The sequence below is a fragment of the Pipistrellus hanaki genome (assembly GCF_964339955.1).
Source record: "Pipistrellus hanaki genome assembly, chromosome: 5".
NCBI classification, from domain to species: domain Eukaryota; kingdom Metazoa; phylum Chordata; class Mammalia; order Chiroptera; family Vespertilionidae; genus Pipistrellus; species Pipistrellus hanaki.
In genome coordinates, this window is record NC_140507.1 from 45,055,812 (window position 1) to 45,075,964 (window position 20,153).

General features: G+C 39.0%; 1 protein-coding gene across 3 annotated transcripts in view; it reads right to left on the minus strand.

Annotated features, from left to right (window-relative positions):
- Positions 1 to 20,153, minus strand: part of RNF150 (ring finger protein 150) — a 160,440-nt gene that overhangs the window by 43,665 nt on the left and 96,622 nt on the right. For all 3 annotated transcript variants that reach the window (XM_084884269.1, XM_084884270.1, XM_084884268.1), the window contains exons 3-4: positions 17,694 to 17,765; positions 16,000 to 16,082 (exon numbers count right to left, since the gene is read on the minus strand). In XM_084884269.1, coding sequence (XP_084740395.1) covers positions 16,000 to 16,082; positions 17,694 to 17,765 — 155 coding nt within the window. The remainder of the gene's footprint in view (positions 1 to 15,999; positions 16,083 to 17,693; positions 17,766 to 20,153) is intronic.

The window sequence follows — 20,153 nt, forward strand, 5'->3', positions numbered from 1 at the left end:
TTACAGTTAATGCTATGTGACAACTGGGTCAGGCTATTCAACCAAAAACTAATCGAAGATAGTCTGTAATTACAATTAATATGCATAATCAGTTGACTTTAAATAAAGGAGATTATCCCAAACAATCTAGGTGGGCCTATTCTAATCTGTTGAAAAGTTTTAAGAGCAAAACCTTCTTAAGAAAAGGCATTCAGGCGCAAGGAGGCAGCATTAACTGCTGTGCAGTTTCAGCCTGTAGACCTGTGCTGCAGATTTCAGACTTTCCAGCTCCTACAGTCACATAAGCCAACTCCTTAAAAATATATAGTGGGACATCATGTTTGGAACCCTGACTGATGTATCCCCCAGTGAGAAGAATACCTCCATGAGAGCAAAACCCCCCTTTGCCTTGTTGACGGTTGTATCCCAGCATTGAGAATAGTTTCTGGCAAACACATAAGAAATATTTGCTGCATTAGTGGGTATTTATCAAAGGCCCGGTACTCCTCACTGCCTGCACATGGTCAGGCCACCCAGTCCCATGAACCCACTCTTACTAAATTTCTTTCACATTCATTGCTTTTCTATTCTCTGTGCTGTTCCCTCATTCATAATCTCATGACCTTTTTCTCTGTATTATTCCACTAACATCCAAACTGGTCTCCATGCCACCAGTCTTTCCCTGCTCTCTACATCCCACTCTTCCTTGCCAGATTTATCTTCTTAAAATAAAGTATGAGTTACGTCACCCCCTTGTTCCATTCTGTTCTGTGCTAGGAGCTGGTATGAATTTGAATAAGACAAGGTCCCTCCTTCAAAGCAGTGCCACAGCCCTCAAGTGGTTCCCTAGGAACTAAAATGTCAAGGCCATTGAAAGGTCACTCCTGGATCCATTTTCTGACTGTTTGATCTTAGGCACAATATGAGCTCTCCAAAACTCAGATCCTCAGTGGTGAAATTTTATCTTATAGGTATGGAGTTTGCAAGTGAATAAGTGTGAGTGTGTGTGTGTGTGTGTGTGTGTGTGTGTGAGAGAGAGAGAGAGAGAGAGAGAGAGAGAGAGAGAGAGAGAGAGAAGAGAGAGGGAAAGAGAAAAGAGAGGGAATAAATAATGCTCACAAAGCTTAAATCATAAGTCTTGGCCCTCCTTAATTGTAAACTACCATTAATCTTATCAATACTACTATTGCATCTTATTTTTATTTATTTACTAGAGGCCTGATGCATGAAATTTGTGCAAGGAACTTGGCCCTTGCAGCCTCAGCTTTGTCCAGAAGATTGTCCAAATGGTCAATCTGCTGTTCTGTCTAATTAGCATATTAGCTCTTTATTATATACTAGAGGCCTGGTGCACAAAATCCATGCACAGGTAGGGTCCCTAGGCCTGGCCAGTGATCAAGGCCTTCCTTCCCTGGCTGCCAGCTGCAGGCTGGGGCCTTCCTTCATTCCATGCCATCTCCTGATAGTCAGCACACATCATAGTGAACAATTGAACTCCAGGTCGAACTCCAGAGGGAACACTTTGCATGTAAACCTTTTATATATATATTTTATTTATTTATTTTTAAAATTCTCATCCAAGAATATTTTCCCATTGATTTTCAGACAGTGGAAGAAAGAGGGAAAGACAGAAATATTGATATGAGAAAAACACACACATCGATTGGTTGCCTCCTGCACATGTTATGACCAGGGCCTGGGCTGGCAAGGAGCCTGAAACTGAGGTATGTGGCCTTGACTGGAATCAAACCTGGGACTATCCACTGAGCCAAACCAGTTAGGGCTGCATGTTGTTTTTAGATGTTGTTATTACTCTGTATTCTACTCTTCAGAATGAACTTTCTAAGGTTGAATGCAAGTAACTCAAAATTTTAAAAAATCACGGAGGAACTAAGGACAAAAGGAAGTGCTGAAATGACTCATAGGGTGATCATGCTGATCATTAACGAATATTTCTAGCATCATATTTTTTGTTAACCATCAAATATTAAGACTATAATTGGACAAGAGGCCTGGTGCATGAAATTCATGCATGGGGGGTGGTAGTGTGTCCCGCAGCTGAGCCTGAACCATCTCCAATCTGGGACATCCCTCTCACAATTCAGGACTGCTGACTCCCAACTGCTTGTCTGCCTGCCCCTAACTGCTTCTGCCTGCCAGCCTGATCACTCCCTAACCACTCCCCTGCCAGTTTGATCAATGCCTAACTGCTCCCTGCCATCCCGATTGACCCTAAATGCCTTCCCCTGCTGGCCTGGTCACCCATAACTGCCCTCCTCTACTGGCCCAGTCACCCCTAACTGCCCTCCCTTGCCAGCCTGGTCACTCCTAACTGCACTCCCCCACAGGCCTGGTCCCCACCAACAACCCTCCCCTGCAGGGATGGTCCCCCCAACTACACTCCCCCGAAGGCCTGGGTCCCCCCAAATGCTCTCCCTGCAGGCCTGATCCCCCCTAGCTGCCCTCCTCTACTGGTCTGGTCATCCCTAACTGCCCTCCCCTACAGGCCTGATTGCCCCCAACTGCTCTCCCTTGTAGGCCTAGTTCCTACCAACTGCCCTCCCCTGCTGACCATCTTGTGGTGGCCATATTGTGTCCACATGAGGGTGGCCATCTTGTGTGTTGGAGTGATGGTTAAATAAATAAAAGAATAGGGTAGACACTGGAATTTAGTGCAATGCACCATCAGTTTAGTAAACATCTGTAAGGCAGAGTCAATCTCAACTCTTCCTATTTGTGCAATTCTCAGTAGAACACTGTCCCTTCCCATGTTTTAACAAAGGCTGGGTGAGGAAATACATCAGAAGAACAAAAGGACAAGATATTCTATCTCTTAACAATCCTGACAAATTAGAAGTACAACAGGGGGTTGATCAAACTGTTCTTCCTAATTCACCAAAGGGTAGCAAACATTTAGAAATTCTTTAAACACCTCACAAAACATGATGTCTACAGCTGCATAATAATGCAGAGAGGATGATGAATAAAATCAGGTCTCACATTTTTAGCAGCACTGAAAACCCAGTTTGACTCATTTCCCCTTCAAATGATTTTTGTTTTCTCTTGTCCTTTCACCTGTATGTATAAATCCTACCCCAACTGAATGGCAATTTGTTTTCTCCACATGGAGGAGAAAGGGCTGTTCTGGCCTTTCCATCGCATTCCCTTTTGCAGGCCATTGAGATCAGGGTCCCCTGGCTTTCCTTTTGGCATCAATGAAAGCTGTTTCATTCCCCTTGGTGAAATGGCCTTCAAGAACGTGCTGATAAACTTTGTGTCGTTAAGTGATTCCCTTCCATACTGTCTCATCTTTCTCTGTCCCCTCTGCAGACAGTCCCTACAGTGGTCACTGTGCTGTGTTCTGGGCTCGGTGTGAATCAGGACAGTTAAGCAGGCACAGCCCCTTAGGCCATAAACTCCTTCCATCTCCTTCTGCGGTGGGGGCGACTCTGCCATTGGGCATAGTCTGAAATGTTTGGACCAATTATGAGACACTGCATTTTCTGGATTCACTCAATTTAGGCTACATAAACATCGTTTAAAATTAAAAAAAAAAAAAAAAGAAGAAAAGGAAAGGGGAAAAGAGCTGTCACACAGAACCAGTAGAGACCATATTCTGGCTGTTGCTGTAAACATAATTACTTTGTTTAGGCAAGCTAACAGGCTAAGCTAGCAGGTGCACCTTCTGGAGAGCGAAAAAGAATGCAGTACGGTACATCACTGCTCACCTCTGGCATAAGCACCGCCCTCTGTGAAGAAGGAGGGTGTTTTCAGGCCCAATAACAACAAGCTTGAACTCACTCTGGAGAAAGTGAAATCCTTAAGGCTGGGCTAGATTTAAAACTGATGTGCATGGGGTCCTTTGACATTTGGCTTTAAGGGAGTTTCTGAGGCAGATTTTTAGCCAAAACCATATTCTCAGAGAGTTGAGGGCACAGCAGAGCACTCTTATGGGGCAGGGGGAGGGTAGGGCCAAGGTGTCAGATCCAGAGCCAGTGGTACAGTAGAAAGACTGGTTCAGAAGTCAGAAAATATGGCTTTGCTTTGGGCCCTGTGACTAATCTCTCTGAATTAAGTTTTTTTTTTAATTAAAATAATGAGGGGGGGATAAGAGATCAATTGAAGGACTTGTGTGCATGCATAAAAGCATAACCAATGGACTCAAAACCCTGGAAGGGTGGTGAGGGCATGTATAGAAGTGGGGTGGGGTGGGGGGAAAATAAGTATGTACATATAAAATACCTTAATAAAAAAATTAAAAATTAAAATAATGAGGCATTCATGATACCTACTCTATATTATAAATATATAAGATATATACATATATATCAATAATTATAATATATATAATTGTGATACCAATTAGTTATCATATGCAAAAGAATATATTTGTAAACAGTAGAGTGCTTTTCAACGTTAAAATATTTCAATAAACAGCCACTTCTTTCACCCGGTTGCCCATAGTATTGGATTTAAATAGCAGTAAGGAAAAATCAATATAACTTAAAAAACTAAGACAATGCATCAGATCCTCCTGCTACTAAACTGCGTTGCTTATTTTAGCCACAGGGGACGAAATCAATCCTTGGGGAACGTAAGTTCTGAGGGCACCTCCGAACCCTTCTCTCGTAGCCAGTGTCACTCGCGTCTCTGGTTTCTGTGGAGGGCGGCTCCGCGCTGAAAACTTGACCCTGGTCTAATTATATCGCTTGGCTGGGGCAGCAAAGCTGGTTGGCATTCCTCCCGTCTGTCTAGCTGGTGAATGTAACTGGGGATCAGGACATGTGAAGTCAGAATGCCATATTTAACAAGGTTATTACAGTTCGAGACCTCTTTCCTCGGGCGGCATTTGCTCCGTGGCAGACGACAGAAAGTAACACATCAGACATCATTTACCAGCCCTGCCATCTCCTTTTCTGTTTCCTCCTTTCATCCCTGAGATTCAGTGATGTCCCTAATGCTTGGCTGGGTACACATACAAATCCAAAGAAATCAAAGAAAAGTCATTAGAAAACACCATCAGCACACTTTGAACTTAAAATTTATGTAATTTTGACTAAGGCACGAAGTGAACTATCTTTTTTTAAATTCAAAGGATAGCTTCTTCGGTACTTAAAATCCCCTCTCCCCTTCCCCACAAATGTAAGTATAAAAATTGCTTAAATCTTAAGAAAGCTCCATGACTGTAGTGTACATACTATTCAGATGCAGGGGTCTTCAAACTACGGCCCGCGGGCCACATGCGGCCCGCAGAGGAGTCTGATCTGGCCCACCAGGTTTTTTGGGCAGTGAGCGCAGCCGAGGTGTTACAGTAGGAATTAGTAGTTCATATAGTCCGGCCCTCCAGCTCTCTGAGGGACCGTGATCTGGCCCCCACTTTAAAAAGTTTGAGGACCCCTGAAAGATACAGTTTCCCCAAAGACCTCTCCTGCCCCTCACCAGTCAGTACCCACTCCCTGCCATGTACCTGCCATTATGGCTTCTGTCAGCATAGATGAGCTTTGTTTGTGATTGAATTTCATGTAAATGGGATCATTCTTTTCTTTTCTTTTTTTTTTTTTTTTGGTCTGGGTTTCTTTTGTTCAACATAGTGTTTTCAGATTCATGTGTGCTTTAATGTATACTTACTAATATACATTGTTTTTTTTTTTAATGTTAAGTGATATTCCATTGTGTGTATGTACCCCGATTTGTTTATTCATTTTTCTGTTGTTAGACACTTGGGTTGTTTTCCTTTTCGGCTATTATGAAAAATGTGCTAGGACAACTCTTGTACACGTCTTTCTGTGAATGTAGCATTCATTTTTCCTGGATACATATCCAAGAGTGGGACTGTTAGGATAGATGGGTAAGATGTGTTTAACTTTAGTAGAAACCGTCAAATTTCCAAAGCAGTTGTGCCATTTTAAACTCCTACCACATTACATAACTTTTAATTTGGCAGAGTATGTTGTTATATTCTGGAAAGTATGCGTCTTTTAAATAATGGTTTTGAGTGGAATGCTTCACACCAACATAAATTTCTCATACATTTTAAAAAATGTAGTTAACCAATGTTTTTTTATTTTTTTATTTTTTTATTTCTTGATAGGGAAGCATAGAGAGGAAGAAATAAAAATGAATGAAGATAAAATTCATATATTTTATCTTTTTTTAGTGTTAATCAAAAAGCATTATCAAAACAAAGTAGAATATTTAAAAAAGAAAAAGCACTATTTACTGAAAATATCAAAATAAAAATTTTAAAATATGTAGTGAATATCACACTTTATCAATTCTAGGCCTTCCCATTCCCCATCTCCATTTTAACACCTTTAAAATTGGTAAGCATCTTATAGACAATGACAATTTAGATTAGATATATGAAGAGCTTGTTAGTCAACAGTAATATCTCAAAAAAATAAAAAACATGGTAATTAAAACTAGTGCTACCTTGCCTGGCTGGTGTGGCTCAGTGGTTGAGCATTGGCCCATGAACCAGGAGGTCATGGTTTGATTGCAGGTCAGGGCACAAGCCTGGGTTTCAGGCTCCAGCCCAGTAGGGGGTGTATAGAAGGCAGCCAATAGATATTTCTCTCTCATGGAGGTTTCTCTCTATCCTTCTCCCTTCCTCTCTCTAGAAAAAAAAAAAAAAAAAAAAAAAAAAAAAATATATATATATATATATATATATATATATATATATATATATGCATGCCATTGGTTCTGAATATTCATGGCAGTTCCTTAAAAAAAGAAAAAGAACTAGTGCTACCTTTATACTTGCCTATCAAATAAGAAAGACGTTTAAAATGGTTCAAGTTTAAAGTTCCAAAGTGACACTAATATAAGCATCCTCACATCCCATTCAGTGGAGTGTAAACCTTTACTATCTTTCAGGAAAGCAATTGGACAATACTTATGAAGGTTCTTTAAAGTCATTTTTGGCCTTAACTGGTTTGGCTCAGTGGATAGAGCGTTGACCTGTGGACTGAAAGGTCCCAGGTTTGATTCTAGTCAAGGGCATGTACCTTGGTTTCGGACACATCCCCAGTAGGAGGTGTGCAGGAGGCAACTGATTGATGTTTCTAACTCTCTATCCCTCTCCCTTACTCTCTGTAAAAAATCAATAAAATATATTGCCCTAGCCGGTTTGGCTCAGTGGATAGAGCATTGGCCTGTGGACTGAAGGGTCCCAGGTTTGATTCCAGCCAAGGGCACATGCCTGGGTTGTGGGCTTGATCCCCAGTGTAGGGGTGCATGCAGGAGGCAACCAATCATTGATTCTCTCTCATCATTGATGCTTCTATCTCTCTATCCTTATCCTTTCCTCTTTAAAATCAATAAAAATATATTTTAAAAAATCAATAAAATATATTAAAAATTGTTTTTTGACCCAGTAAGTTCACTTTTAGCAATATATCCTAGGGGATATTATACATAGGAAAAATATATAAAAACAGTTAAGGTAATATTTTTATAATGATGAAAACTTGAAGTAATTTAAATGCTGAACAATAGGAGTGCAGTTAACTAAACCCCAATAATGGGCTACTCTGCAACCACTAAGATATTTTAAAATAATTTCTAATTATAGAAAATGCTTACTTTAAAAATATATATATTTTTATTGATTTCAGAGAGGAAGGGAGAGAGAAAGAAAGATAGAAACATCAACGATGAGAGAGAATCATTGACCGGCTGCCTTCTGCATGCCCCACACTGGGGACTGAGCTGGCAACCCCAGGCATGTGCCCTGACCGGGAATCGAATTGTGACCTCCTGGTTCATAGATTTCAATGCTCAACCACTAAGCCACGCCAGCTGGGTGAAAATGCTTACTTTTTTTTTTTAATGCTTACTTTTTAATGTTAAATAAGAAAGTGGAATAAAAATTGTGTTAATGTTCTGACTCTACAATGTTTGACAAATACATGCTATATATTTACCAACATACAATGCATAACAGCATATATGGTATTTATATACATGTATTATAAAAAATGAAATAGACCAATACTAATAATAATTTCTTTCTCATAGTGAGATTATTTTTTGTTTACATCTTTATACTTTTCTCTATGTTAAAAATGTATTAGCCACAAAACCCTGAAAGTTATTTCAAAAATCACACCTCTATATAAGCAGAATGCCCAATAATCTAACTTGCATAACATAGGCTTGAAAGAGTGAGTCAAACCTTATGAAAACTAGCCAACATTTATCACTGTTTTTAAAAAAAGGAACTTGGAAAAAAACCTGTTCCTCATCAAGATATGTCACAGGCATGCAGGGTGAAGTCAGGACAGACCATTGCTGCCTGGCTAGAAAGCACCCCTTTATTTTCCACTTCACGAGTTATAGGACTCATCGTCGGAATCCTGATCACATTTCACCATTTTGTAAATTTCTTTTACTCATAAAGAGGTTGGAATTTTCTCCCCACAAAGACATTCAGTTCATTTGACTCATCTAAAAAATCACACTGGTCCCTGGGGAAAAACAGCTTACGGGGCTAGTGTTTATCTTTAGTGCTTTCAGTAAAACTTGATTGTGAAGTTTTGAATTATCAAATGTTAAAATGATTCCCATTTCTATATCAGATTATAATTCTTCTTTATGTTATGCTCTTTATAATGATCATGCCGTGTCTGGCAAGGAGAGTCTCATGTCCCCCACTCCCAAAAAGGAAAGTTTCCAGGTGAATATCAGCATCCAACTGAGAAGTCACCTTGGGTTATCATGAAAGGACCCAAAACGTGGATCCCACTTCAGAGTTTCAGGCAAGACAGGTGAGGCTACAGACTGCCCAGGTGGGTTTGTTGGAAGCACCCCTGAGAACACGGAAATGCTCCCGGAGACACTGAACACACAGCCTTTCAGGGGGCCCATCGGACGCCAGTCGCTCATTGGTGTACTGCTGTGCACTCACCTACATTAGCTCAGTACATCTCATTAACTTGATTTTAACGAGGCTGGGCCTTGGCAGGCAAGTCTTACCATAAGTGCTTGTTCAGAAAGTTCTACAAATGGATCCCTTTACTGTTTGCCAGGTCCTTTCTACTAAATGTCTCCCAGAGCTACTTCTCTGGTGGAAGAAAATGTCACCTGTCTTTGGGGACAGGAGTTAATGGGTGCTTGCATTTGAGGAGTGAATGAATAACCAGGTTCATGTTAAAAATATATGTCGGTCACATCAACTGAAAAAGAAAAATAGCTGTCTGTCTGAGTGGTTAGAGGGACAGGGATGATTTATTAATGTCTTTGTCAATTGTAGGCACATGGTAGCTAACAGACCTTCAAAGAAACTAGAAGACCAAAATTGGGCTTTGTCCTAAAAAAATTCTTTTTCCAAATCTCCAGGCCTATCACTTTTAGGTGCTATCTGAGTCAGATATTGAAATGTCATTAGGAATTTCTGTGCCAGTTAGGGTATCTATGTCCCCAATTGGCACCTACAAGCTTCACTTGTCCTCTCACGGTTAATTTATTCTGCAATTTAACGGTAACCACTTATTCTGTTTTGATTTTTATTCTGGCATATTACTGTGTTTAAATCTCTATTTCATCTCTTACAGCAGGAATCCCATTAGTCATGTTCAGATATTTGTAAAATGTTGGCTTAAGTTTCAAAGAAAAAAACCCAACAGTATTATAGCTTGCATGCCCTGCATTACTAAAAGAGCTCTTAAACGGATACAACTGAAATTAAGCCTCGTTCCTAAAACGGAGAGAAGAGAAAGAGGAAGCGTAGCACAGAATCGAACGAGTATCTACCCAAAATGGAAGTGTGCCTCAATGACCCAGGTGCGGGGATTGTTCTGGGGATGAATAACTCAGAAGAAGTCACCAAAAGATAAGCCAGAGTTGGTCCTCACATGTTTTAAGTGATAAAAGAACTCTGTTTTAGTGCTTAAAATCTGTTTTTCTGTTATGGTTTTGAAGCAATAGTGTACCAGCTGCTGGATTTCTTCTATTGTTTAGAATCTGAATGAAAAAGATATGAGCATGTGTGTGTGTGTTTTTAAATGTAAGTAACGTTATCTATTTAATTATTTAATCCTCACCTGAGGATACGTTTTTTTTAATTTTTATTTTCTTTATTGATTAAGGTATTATATATGTGTCCTATTCCCCATTGCCCTCCCCACTCCCCACCCCCAGAACTTATGCCCTCACACCCCTGGTGTCTATGTCCATTGGTTATGCTCATATGCATGCATACAACTCCTTTGGTTGATCTCTAAGAGCATGTTTTAAACATAAACAGATGCATCTACCAGTCACCAACCCAATATAGGCAGCCACTTTCAACTATTCCAAAAGAGGACTCATGCTGGATTTTCCTCTGAGTCTCTCCTGACAAGATCCTTTTCTCTACATCCCCAGTGCCAAGGGTCCTACTCAGGCCTCTAGCACTTCCTGCCTCAGTGTTACAATAGTCTTAAGGGAAGAGTGAAGACAGGGAATAAAAAAGTGGAGTTCACTCTAACCAAGCTGCTAAGATTATTAACATTACGAAAGTTGTGGTATGAGGAAAGACTCAATTCCTGTTCTCACTATCCTGGGAACTTATTATACTTGTTTGAATTTCTCAGTCCTTTGTTGATGCCTGGATCTACATCTGGACCTGCAGATAACACTCTAATTGCCCCCTGCAGGACTCACATATCCAGGCCACCTGATTACCCCCTGCAGGGCTCACATAGACATCCATTTTCCAGACCACTGGATGAGACCACACCTGTCTCATCCAGAGGTTCCCATGTTCCAGACCACCTGGTATCCATCATCCAGACCACCTGACATCTGACTAATAACCATCCTGTACCAATCCTATAGCATTAAGAATGTAGGACTGATAATTCTCAAGAATGTACTTTTTACTTGAAGAGCATTTAACTTTTTTTTTCTTCTTTGGGTCACTATTTTGGTTTCTGCATAAATCAGTATTTCCAGAATAATTATTCTTTTAAATGCAAATAAATGATTCTTGCCTTTCACTTTGGCCTTTTATTTTTAGATTAACAGTCTCTTAGCTGGTCTCCCAATTCCAGTCACATCCCTTCAAGCCATATGATGTTGCACATGGTGTCAGCGTGCTGTGCATGTAACACAAGCTAAACCCATCAGAGGGCCCCCAGCAGCTGCCTACAGCCCAGGCTCCTTGGCTGGGCATTCAGGTCCTAAGTGATCTGAACCAGCCTGCTCCTCCACCATCCTGACAGGGATTATAAGCTAACAATTCCTGGTTACCATGAGTTGTCTTCGCTTGGAATAGTCTTCTTAGCTCTGACTTGCTGGAAAACCCTTTCAGTAAAACTTTATGAAAAACAATTAGGTTATTTGAATACCTAACCTAAAAAAAAAAAAAAAAAAGAAAGAAATATGCCAATATGTGAGCTAAGGTCTACACACATAGCTATTTATGATAGCCTATTTTTAACAGCAAAAAAGTGTGTGTGTGTGGCAGGGTGTGAAGGGGGGGCAAATGAAATGTTCAAAAATAATCAAATAGATTATGCTATATGGGATGTTATAAAACAGCTAGAGGCCTGATGCACGAAATTCGTGAAAGGGTAGGCCCTGGTAGCCCTGGCTGCCTCAACCCTTGCAGCCACCCTGGCTTCCTTTGGAAGGTCATTCTGCTATTTGGCCTAATTAGCATATTAGCTCTTTATTATACAGGATTAAAAACTATGTTGACAAAGTTGTAAAGACATGGAAAATGTTTATTCTAGAAAAGACTGAAGAAGACTTAGGAGATACAGATATCCCAGAAGATGTCATAAAAGTAAAAGAAGAAAGAAAACCAAGAATGCAGGCATAAAGCAGAGTCAGGGATGAGGCTGCAAAGATAGCTTTTGACTATGTGTGTGGGTCACAAACAGGGCTTTTAGTTTCCCATCAGCAAGCATAGAGAGAAATCTGGACAGTATCACCATCCAGTACCCACAATGTAAAAACATTCTCTTGCTTGGGAGAAATGTAGTTACCCCATACATGAACTGCTGTGGCGAGTCCCCATGGAGAAGAGTATAAAATACTAAGGCACACTTGGCAGGATTCCCAAGGGTGATTCATACAGAGATCCAGGATGAAGGCAATGGCCATTGCACTAGCCAACTCAATCCCCCTTGTAAGGAGCCAATAGTTAATAATGCATGTCTTTAGTTTTCTATGAATATCCCTTGTTGCAGAAGTAGAATTTAAAGAAATGGAAGGACTGAAGTACATTTCATTTAATCTCGTCTCAACTAATTTTTTGGTCCTAATACTGATACATTTGATGAATTTAAAATTGTATTTGCTGAAGAGTACTTGGAGTCAATCTAGTCTATAGCCAGATAATTAAAAATAGACTTATCAGAATGAATAATTAAGGAGCAGGAGTAGGAGCAGAAAGCTTAGTAAGAAGACTACTGTAGAAAGACAGGAAAGAATCGAACGTCATAATGATGTAACCATTGTACTAGGAACAGTAATAGTTCCAATAATGATGATAAGAGTAACGCCACATTACACTGTAACAACAACAATAATAATAACAGTAGAAACACGTACCATTATTATTACTTATCAGGTTTTGAATTGAATATGTGAAAACCAATCACTTGTTAGGTAAATTAGATTTTTGCATCAAAATCTAAATCCCTTCATTGACATTTTCTCCTGTTAACAAAAGTCAAGGCTCAATTAAAAACACAGCACACACAATGCTGGCACCCTCTCCTAGATTCCCAGAGTTTTGGTGGTGCTGTCACATTCTGTTTTGGTTCGGAAAAAGATGAAGGAAAATGGAATCTGCCTTTGACTTCCTACTCATTCTTGATCATATTCTGGTGATCGATCCTTTCATGATCATTCATAAAGTATTTTAAAAGAGTTTTTAACTTAAGTTAAGTTAAAAAAGCAAGAATTGATTCTGAATAGCATAGGTCTGTTGTTAAAACTCACATCTTGGAGCTGGTAGGTATGTCTGTGCATGACTTTAATCATTACCATGACAACAAATAGGGAAATCATATTAGTTCCTTACGCATGCAAGGGTGTCTGAAAGAGACAAAGGAAAGAAACAAACAAGAGAATGATTTTGAAAATATGGTGGTACAAGAGCTTCCATTCCTAAGTGATACGGAAAGACACCCTACCCAGTAACAACAGGGCAGAGATATACCCAGCGTGTCAGGGGCGAGGAGGCCACGGAAAAGAATATCAGAGGAGGAAGACAGTAAACTGGAACATTTTTGGAAGCAGTTTTTACTCCAAGGAGATGCAAAGAATTCTGCGTATGAGTCAGCCTGGAAATAATGGGAGAGTCTATGAAGTTCATAGGAACAAAGGCTTAATAATACCCAAGAGGAAATTTCCTAGCAAAAAGCAAATGCCAGTGCCTTTGTTGAATAACATCCATTACTGCAAACTGTCTGGCAGAACCCAACAACAGGCATACAAATATCTTGATTTTAAAGTCAGCATAGAAAAAAAATGTATGAGCTCTTCAAAGAGGGAATACATGTGGCAAGTCTAAGATCAAACGGCCATAAGTATAATCTGTATTTGGGAATGCTCAATGAAGTTCACTATTTAAAGGAGGGCCTACAATAAGGAAATAAAAGCAAATGGACAGTAAAGAGCTCGAAGCAAAAAGAATCAAGGAATAAGCTGAGAACCAAATAATGATATAAAAAGGGAAAGCTTGAGGCCAAATTGAACCAGCATAGGGCAAGGGCTAATATACATAAAATGAAAGTTTCAAAAAGAAAAAGAAAAAAAAGGAAGCTTATAAAGTTTTTTTTGTGTGTGTGTGATAAATATTAAAATGCTATTTTTTCTTGGTTAATATTTCCATAATATTTTAGAGTAGAATGAGATCTGGCTTGATATATTATGACAATCTAAATGCTGGTAAAGCCATGTAATTTGTTATAATTACAAATTGCAATCAGCCAGGTGTTACAGACAGGGGCATGGTGAAGTGAACGGTGGTACATCTACGACTAGGCTATTACGCAGTCTCTAGCAACTCTAAGCAGTAATATAGAATATACGTATGCCAGAGCTCTAAAAGAACAAGGTGTTTTACACTGTATGAATTACAGGGCTGAAGTAATGCTGCACCAAGTTTTTAAAACAGATTTTCTTTTTTAATTCTTTATTGTTTAAAATATTACATATGTTTCCTTTTTCCGCCATTGACCTCACCCCAGCCACTCCCACTCCCCAGCACACGTCTTCACCGCACTAACTTATTTTTTAAATTACGTTTGTAAAGTTCTTTGGCGATTCAGGAAAAAGTTGCTATTTAATTTGCTTTAGATATTTAAAAAAATATATTTTTTAAAATTGATTTCAGAGAAGAAGGGAGAGGGAGAGAGAGATAGAAATATCAATGATGAGAGAGAATCATTGATTGGCTGCCTCTTGTATGCCCTACCCTGGGGATTGAGCCTAAAACCTGGGCATGTGCCCTGACCAGGAATTGAACCATGACCTCCTGGTTCATAGATCGATGCTCAATCACTGAGCCAATCCTGGCTGGGCTGTTTTGAAAAAAATAAAATAAAATAAAATAAAAAAATATATATATTTTAATTCGGAGCAGCCTGACAGGGTTCTAAACAGTCTCCAAAGAAATAAAATAAAGAAAAGCACTTTCCTTACTTATAACTATCAGGATATATAAAATCCCAAGTAAAATCTGCAGAGATGAAAAGATGCTATGCTGAGAGGCTCTCTGAGGTTCACATACTGCTACTATTTGCCAGAGTTTCTAGAAGTCACCTGGTAAATGCCACATGGAATGTTTAGAGAGAATTTATGTATAGCACCCTCATGTGACGGAAACTACGGAGTCTTTATGTGCCCACCGTACTATTTCATCTTAGAGACAACCAGGCATCTATAAACCAAGGAGAAGAATCCCACCAAAGGCCTTGGCTGGGGCCACCAGGGTGCACCTCCCCAGGCGTGGTTTCCTAATGATCAACTGGCCTAAAAGCATTTCAAGTACAATCCATTCATTCCCCTGGAGGGTTTCTGCATTTATTTGAATATCCTGGGTGTGATTTTCTCTCTCTGTCACTTCTTTGTCATTTTGGGATTACTGAACCAATTCCGCCAAAGGCATATTTTATTTCTTTTGTATTTCTAATGAATAGTTTTTAAAGATGCATTGTTTTATGAGTAAATGGGTTGTGTTGTATCTTTGGGTGTTTTCTATCTTTGTGTGTTTTTCTACTTTATTTATGTGAATACTTTAAGACTCTTTAAAGCCAGTCTTTTCAAGTGAAGACCATTTCTTCAAGGCAGAATTTAATTTTATTTTCAGAATACTTGAGCAGATGCAGAAAGGCTTTTAATTACAGGAGGACAACTTTTAAGGCAACTTGAAAATAATTTAATTAAGTTATTTAAATGTGTTTAATTTTAACTGTATAAAAAGAATTCAGACACCTTAACAGTAAATATCAATTAGCAAGAGGAATGAGGATTGCTTGAGAATCACCTGGGGAGCTTTTCCAGTTACGCTTGCGGGCACTCTTTCCTACAGGTTCTAGGAGAGGGGGGTGGGGAGGACTGTCACTTTCTGTTCCTGTTAGTAAAACAAACAAACAAACAAACAAACAAAACAAAAAACCCAATCCCCCAAAACAAACAAAGGAAATGGAATCTGCCTTTGGTTTCCTACTTAATCCTGACCATTTCCTGGCTGCTGATCATTCATAAACTATTTGAAAAATTTTACTCATTTAATTAAAATAGCACTGTAAACTTAAGTATCACAAATCTTCTATTAAAGAAAACTAGTACTGGGATCCGTGCTATCAAACTGTATCATGAAGTCCTACTTCCTAGAGGTATACCTCCTTTGGTGCAAAGAGGATCAGGAGAAAAGTTACACAGAAAGAATGAGCTTTCCGGTTGTTTGATAGTGAGACATGGAAACGTTAGGGCAGATGGGCCTAGCAGGTCTGAGCCAGAGGCCAGCGGGCACTCGCCACACTCGCCCAAGCCAAAGCAGGCAGCCTGGTGACTCACCGGCAGGGCAAGATCCGGACCACGTCGCTGGGCTTGTACCCTTCAATACAGACTGCACAGTTGTCAAAGTCAGGCTCTGTTTCCTGCAACACAGAAAGCACACGTGAGCCTATTTTTGTAATTTCAACTCTTGTAAAGATACCCAAATAACACGCCAAAGAACCGTGCCTCAGAGGCAGGCTTCAATGGTCTTGGGGTCAGTTTTCTTAATCAATAATTTACTATTTACTGGCTTAGTTTTCATTCATTCTAACCGCCACGTTTTGTCTCTGGGTTCCACTGTAAGTGGAATAATTTTTAAATGTACCATTACTAATTATGCTATTCATTATAATTAGAGGTGACATAGCAAAAACTCAAAGATGAGAAATACCATTTATGGAGAAGTATCTAAATATTTAATCTTTTCATTCCTCAGGAATCTAATGTACACAATGCTAAAATAGTGTTTCTGACTTCTTTCTTTCTTCCCCAAGTATATAAACCTCCTTTAATACCCCATAAAATATTACTTACATAATAGTTCTTATTATTTTATTATTCCCTGTTTCAGGGGGGAAAGTAATGGAAAAATACTTTCAATTCAGTAGTGCTTTTAAATGAATGTTATCATAATAAGGTCAATAGAATTTTTATATAGTTGAAAAACAGCAGAACATAATTAGGGAGACAAATCAATTATTCAGACTAAAGACAAACACCTGAAATGCATGTTGAGTCATGAATCCCTTACAAGCTCCCAAGAGCTCCAAATCCATGTCTGCAATCCACTGCTTTAAAATTTCTCCTGGGCGAAGAAAAATCCTCAGAGGCCACCGGTATGGACTGCACTGCTCTGCTGTCCATCCTCTAGACATGCATTTGCTTTTGGCTGTATGCCATCCTGCTACAGTGAGGGAGGCTGCTGCAATGACATTGGGCTCTAGACACTAGAATTCTGAGACACTAAATATGCTTCCTGCATTTACTGTAGTGGAGGACATCGTTCAGCAAATAACATTGTCTTCTTTGCAAAGAATCAAGTCCTAATACAGGAACCATCTTTTTTTTTTTAATCTTGTGGAACACTGGAATAAGGTAGCTACTTCTTGAAAATGGAATATTATTTCCTTCTTTGCATTGGCTGCTAAAAAGCACCCACCTAAATTTGGGACCCATTTCTGTTAGGCATTTTAGGTAATGCATTTGTCTAATTTCATCCTGGCTTTATCTGCTCTTCCTACATTAATTTTAAATTCTCCAAATTACTTTGCTGTTCCATTGTATACCTTTTATAAAGGGCTTTAAATTATCTTATGTAATAAAAGCCTAATATGCAAATTGTCTGAATGGTGGAACTACTGGTCGCTATGATGTGCACTGACCACCAGGGGGAAGACGCTCAATGCAGGAGCTGCCCCCATCCTGCAGAACCTAGGCCAGCTAAGGTGGGTGCAAGTCCCTCTCCCCCCTCCAACCCGATCGCCCCTCCAGTTGTTCCACAGATTGACCCTGATCGCTGGCCAGGCCTAGGGACCCTACCCGTGTACCAGGCCTCTAGTATTTAATAAAGACAGGTAAGATAACAGATGCCTATGGGAGAACTAATAGCATTCATTCCCCCTTCCCATCCTTCTCTCCCTTCTACCTTGATGGCCAAGTAAAGCCAAGAGCTTGTTTAAATAGCCCCCACCCAAAAGAAAAGAGGCTGTTACCTTGTCGCCCTTCTTGATGGTCCTGACCTGGAGCTTACTGATTGCTTTCTTGGCTGCATCTCCCAGTCGGCGCTGAAACAGCAAATGCTGCTGGTTAGTAATAAAGGCCTGTAATTTTTGACTTTGCTTCTAATAACACTTAATAAACCAGGGCAACTATCTCTGAAATCATGCACAAGTGGCATGAATGTTAATGATGATGTCTGGAAGAGATGGCATGGTGATATCTGAACAAAGTGGCTCTAGTATTTGAAGTCTATCAGAGAGAAAGTCTTCATGCCCATGTTAAGCAAGTGGCATATTATATGGAATGATCCTGTTCAGTGACGTTAGTGCAGGTTACATTTATACAGATTACCAAAAAAATAAATTGAGGCCCCAGCCAGTTTGGTTCAGTGGATAGAGCATTGGCTTATGGACTGAAGGGTCCCAGAATTCGATTCCAGTCAAAGGTAGAGAACTCTGTTGGAATTTTAAAGAATTTCCATTACTTATGTAGATTCAAACTAGGTTTACATTTAGTTTGTACTACCCTTTTACATCACATTCTTACATCCAATTTTGCCTCCTTTGTATACGTTTAAGTGTGAGTGTGGGTATAGGAAAATACATAAAAATATGTTTAGTTTAACAAATAATTATACAGCAAACCCCTATGTAACCACCATAACCCACATCAACGAATACTATATTCGACTTGGTTCATTGGTCAACACTCAACCACTGAGCAACACCAGCTGGCCTATACACACAGTAATTACAGTAAATAAGTAGAAAAGGAGATATTCTCCAAGCTAATTTACTTTCCTATTTGATATTTCATTTTTAGTTTTAAAATCATCATTGGCATTTTTAACAGGAGAGTAAGCTTGGGCTGTTTCCCAAAAAGATACCCATATACACTTGAGATTTATGCAGAAGTCCAGGAGTAGATAGCAAACTAAATTGGCAGGAAAAATAGAAAGAGTCTATAATAATAAATATGAATGGGGGATATAGAGTAAGAGGAAAAAGAACTGAGGTAAAACTAAACAGGTTGCAACTCTCTTCCCTCTTCTTTTCCTCTAGTTATTGACTAATTATCCTTTGGTCTCAAATCAAGTCATTTTGGGGGGAGCCTTTCCTAGATGTCTTCCAGGAGAGAAGACCCCTCTGGTCTGCACCCTCACAGCACCTTATCCCTCTACTTCAGAGCCCTGTGACAATAAATGCATTTTTTAAGATCTATCCCAGTTTCTTTTCTCTCCTGTAAGCTCCCTGAGGACAGGACTGTATTTATGTTTGCTTCCCATTAATATGAATAGAGCTACCTTAAGTAATTGACACTGGATCATTCAACACAAATTTCAGATCACATACTTTCCCCAGTTTCAAAAACTCTGGGTTTTGAAGAGAAAAAAAATGGTAGTAAAAACACACAAATTTCTGCTCTCTGTAGTTTACTGTCTAGTGGAATCCCCATTAATGATTGATGAGTGAATAAAATCTTAAACCAAGAGACCATTTATCTATCTATCTATCTATCTATCTATCTATCTACCTATTTACATGGAAAACAACCTGAGAAATTTAGCCAGTTAATGGGAAAACATATGAACTAACCATGATACATGTGGTTAGATAAGCAAAGCTATGGTCCTGACCTTAGCAAATGCAGCTTGTTGCAAATAAGATCTGCTTTTCATTGAAGAAGACAGGAGCAATAATTGAAAAACATGGAGAAGGGACTACTTGTTACAGGGACTAAATGCAGAAAACCTATAGAATATTATATTTAAAATAAGAGATCTGGGCCTACAGTCAAGTATTGATTGTTTTAAGTTTAAGTTATGAATTCAGATATTTCTGTAATTGTGTTTAATTTGTATTATATAATATCTGGCCCCAATTCAATCACTTAAATTGTTTTTTTTTACTTTTAAAGTGGAAGCAATAAGGAAGCAATAATTATTTGCAAACAATGGTATTGGATTATATTCAAAGAAAGACCATCTTTTTTTTAAAGAGGTGAACCAGAAATAATGTTTTCAAAATTTAATTTATTTAAAATCATTTTTAAAGCAAATGAAATATGTTCCTTTTAAATATGAACATGTAAAGTAAATTCAAAGACTACGTTCTATCTTGTCCATGTATTTTATTTTGCTTTTGGTTATATCTGAATTAAAAGGGGGTGCTTAAAAAAAACAAAAAACCCTTCTCTCTTCCACAAAAATAAAAAGCCGTTTCCATACCCTTTAAGGGGAAGATGTAAGCTGCCTTTATAAAAAACAAAAAGAAAATGGTTTGTCCAGGAAATGTAAGATGAAATTAGGTATCAGGGATTATGGCTAATAGCAGTTAATGGTTAGGGGATTAGAAAGAGGAATTGCATTACTATCATTTGGTGACTGAGGGCTGAGAGGTTAAAAGAGTTCAGTGTAGGATAAAGTCATTTGGGAGATGGGCTTCTCACATGAG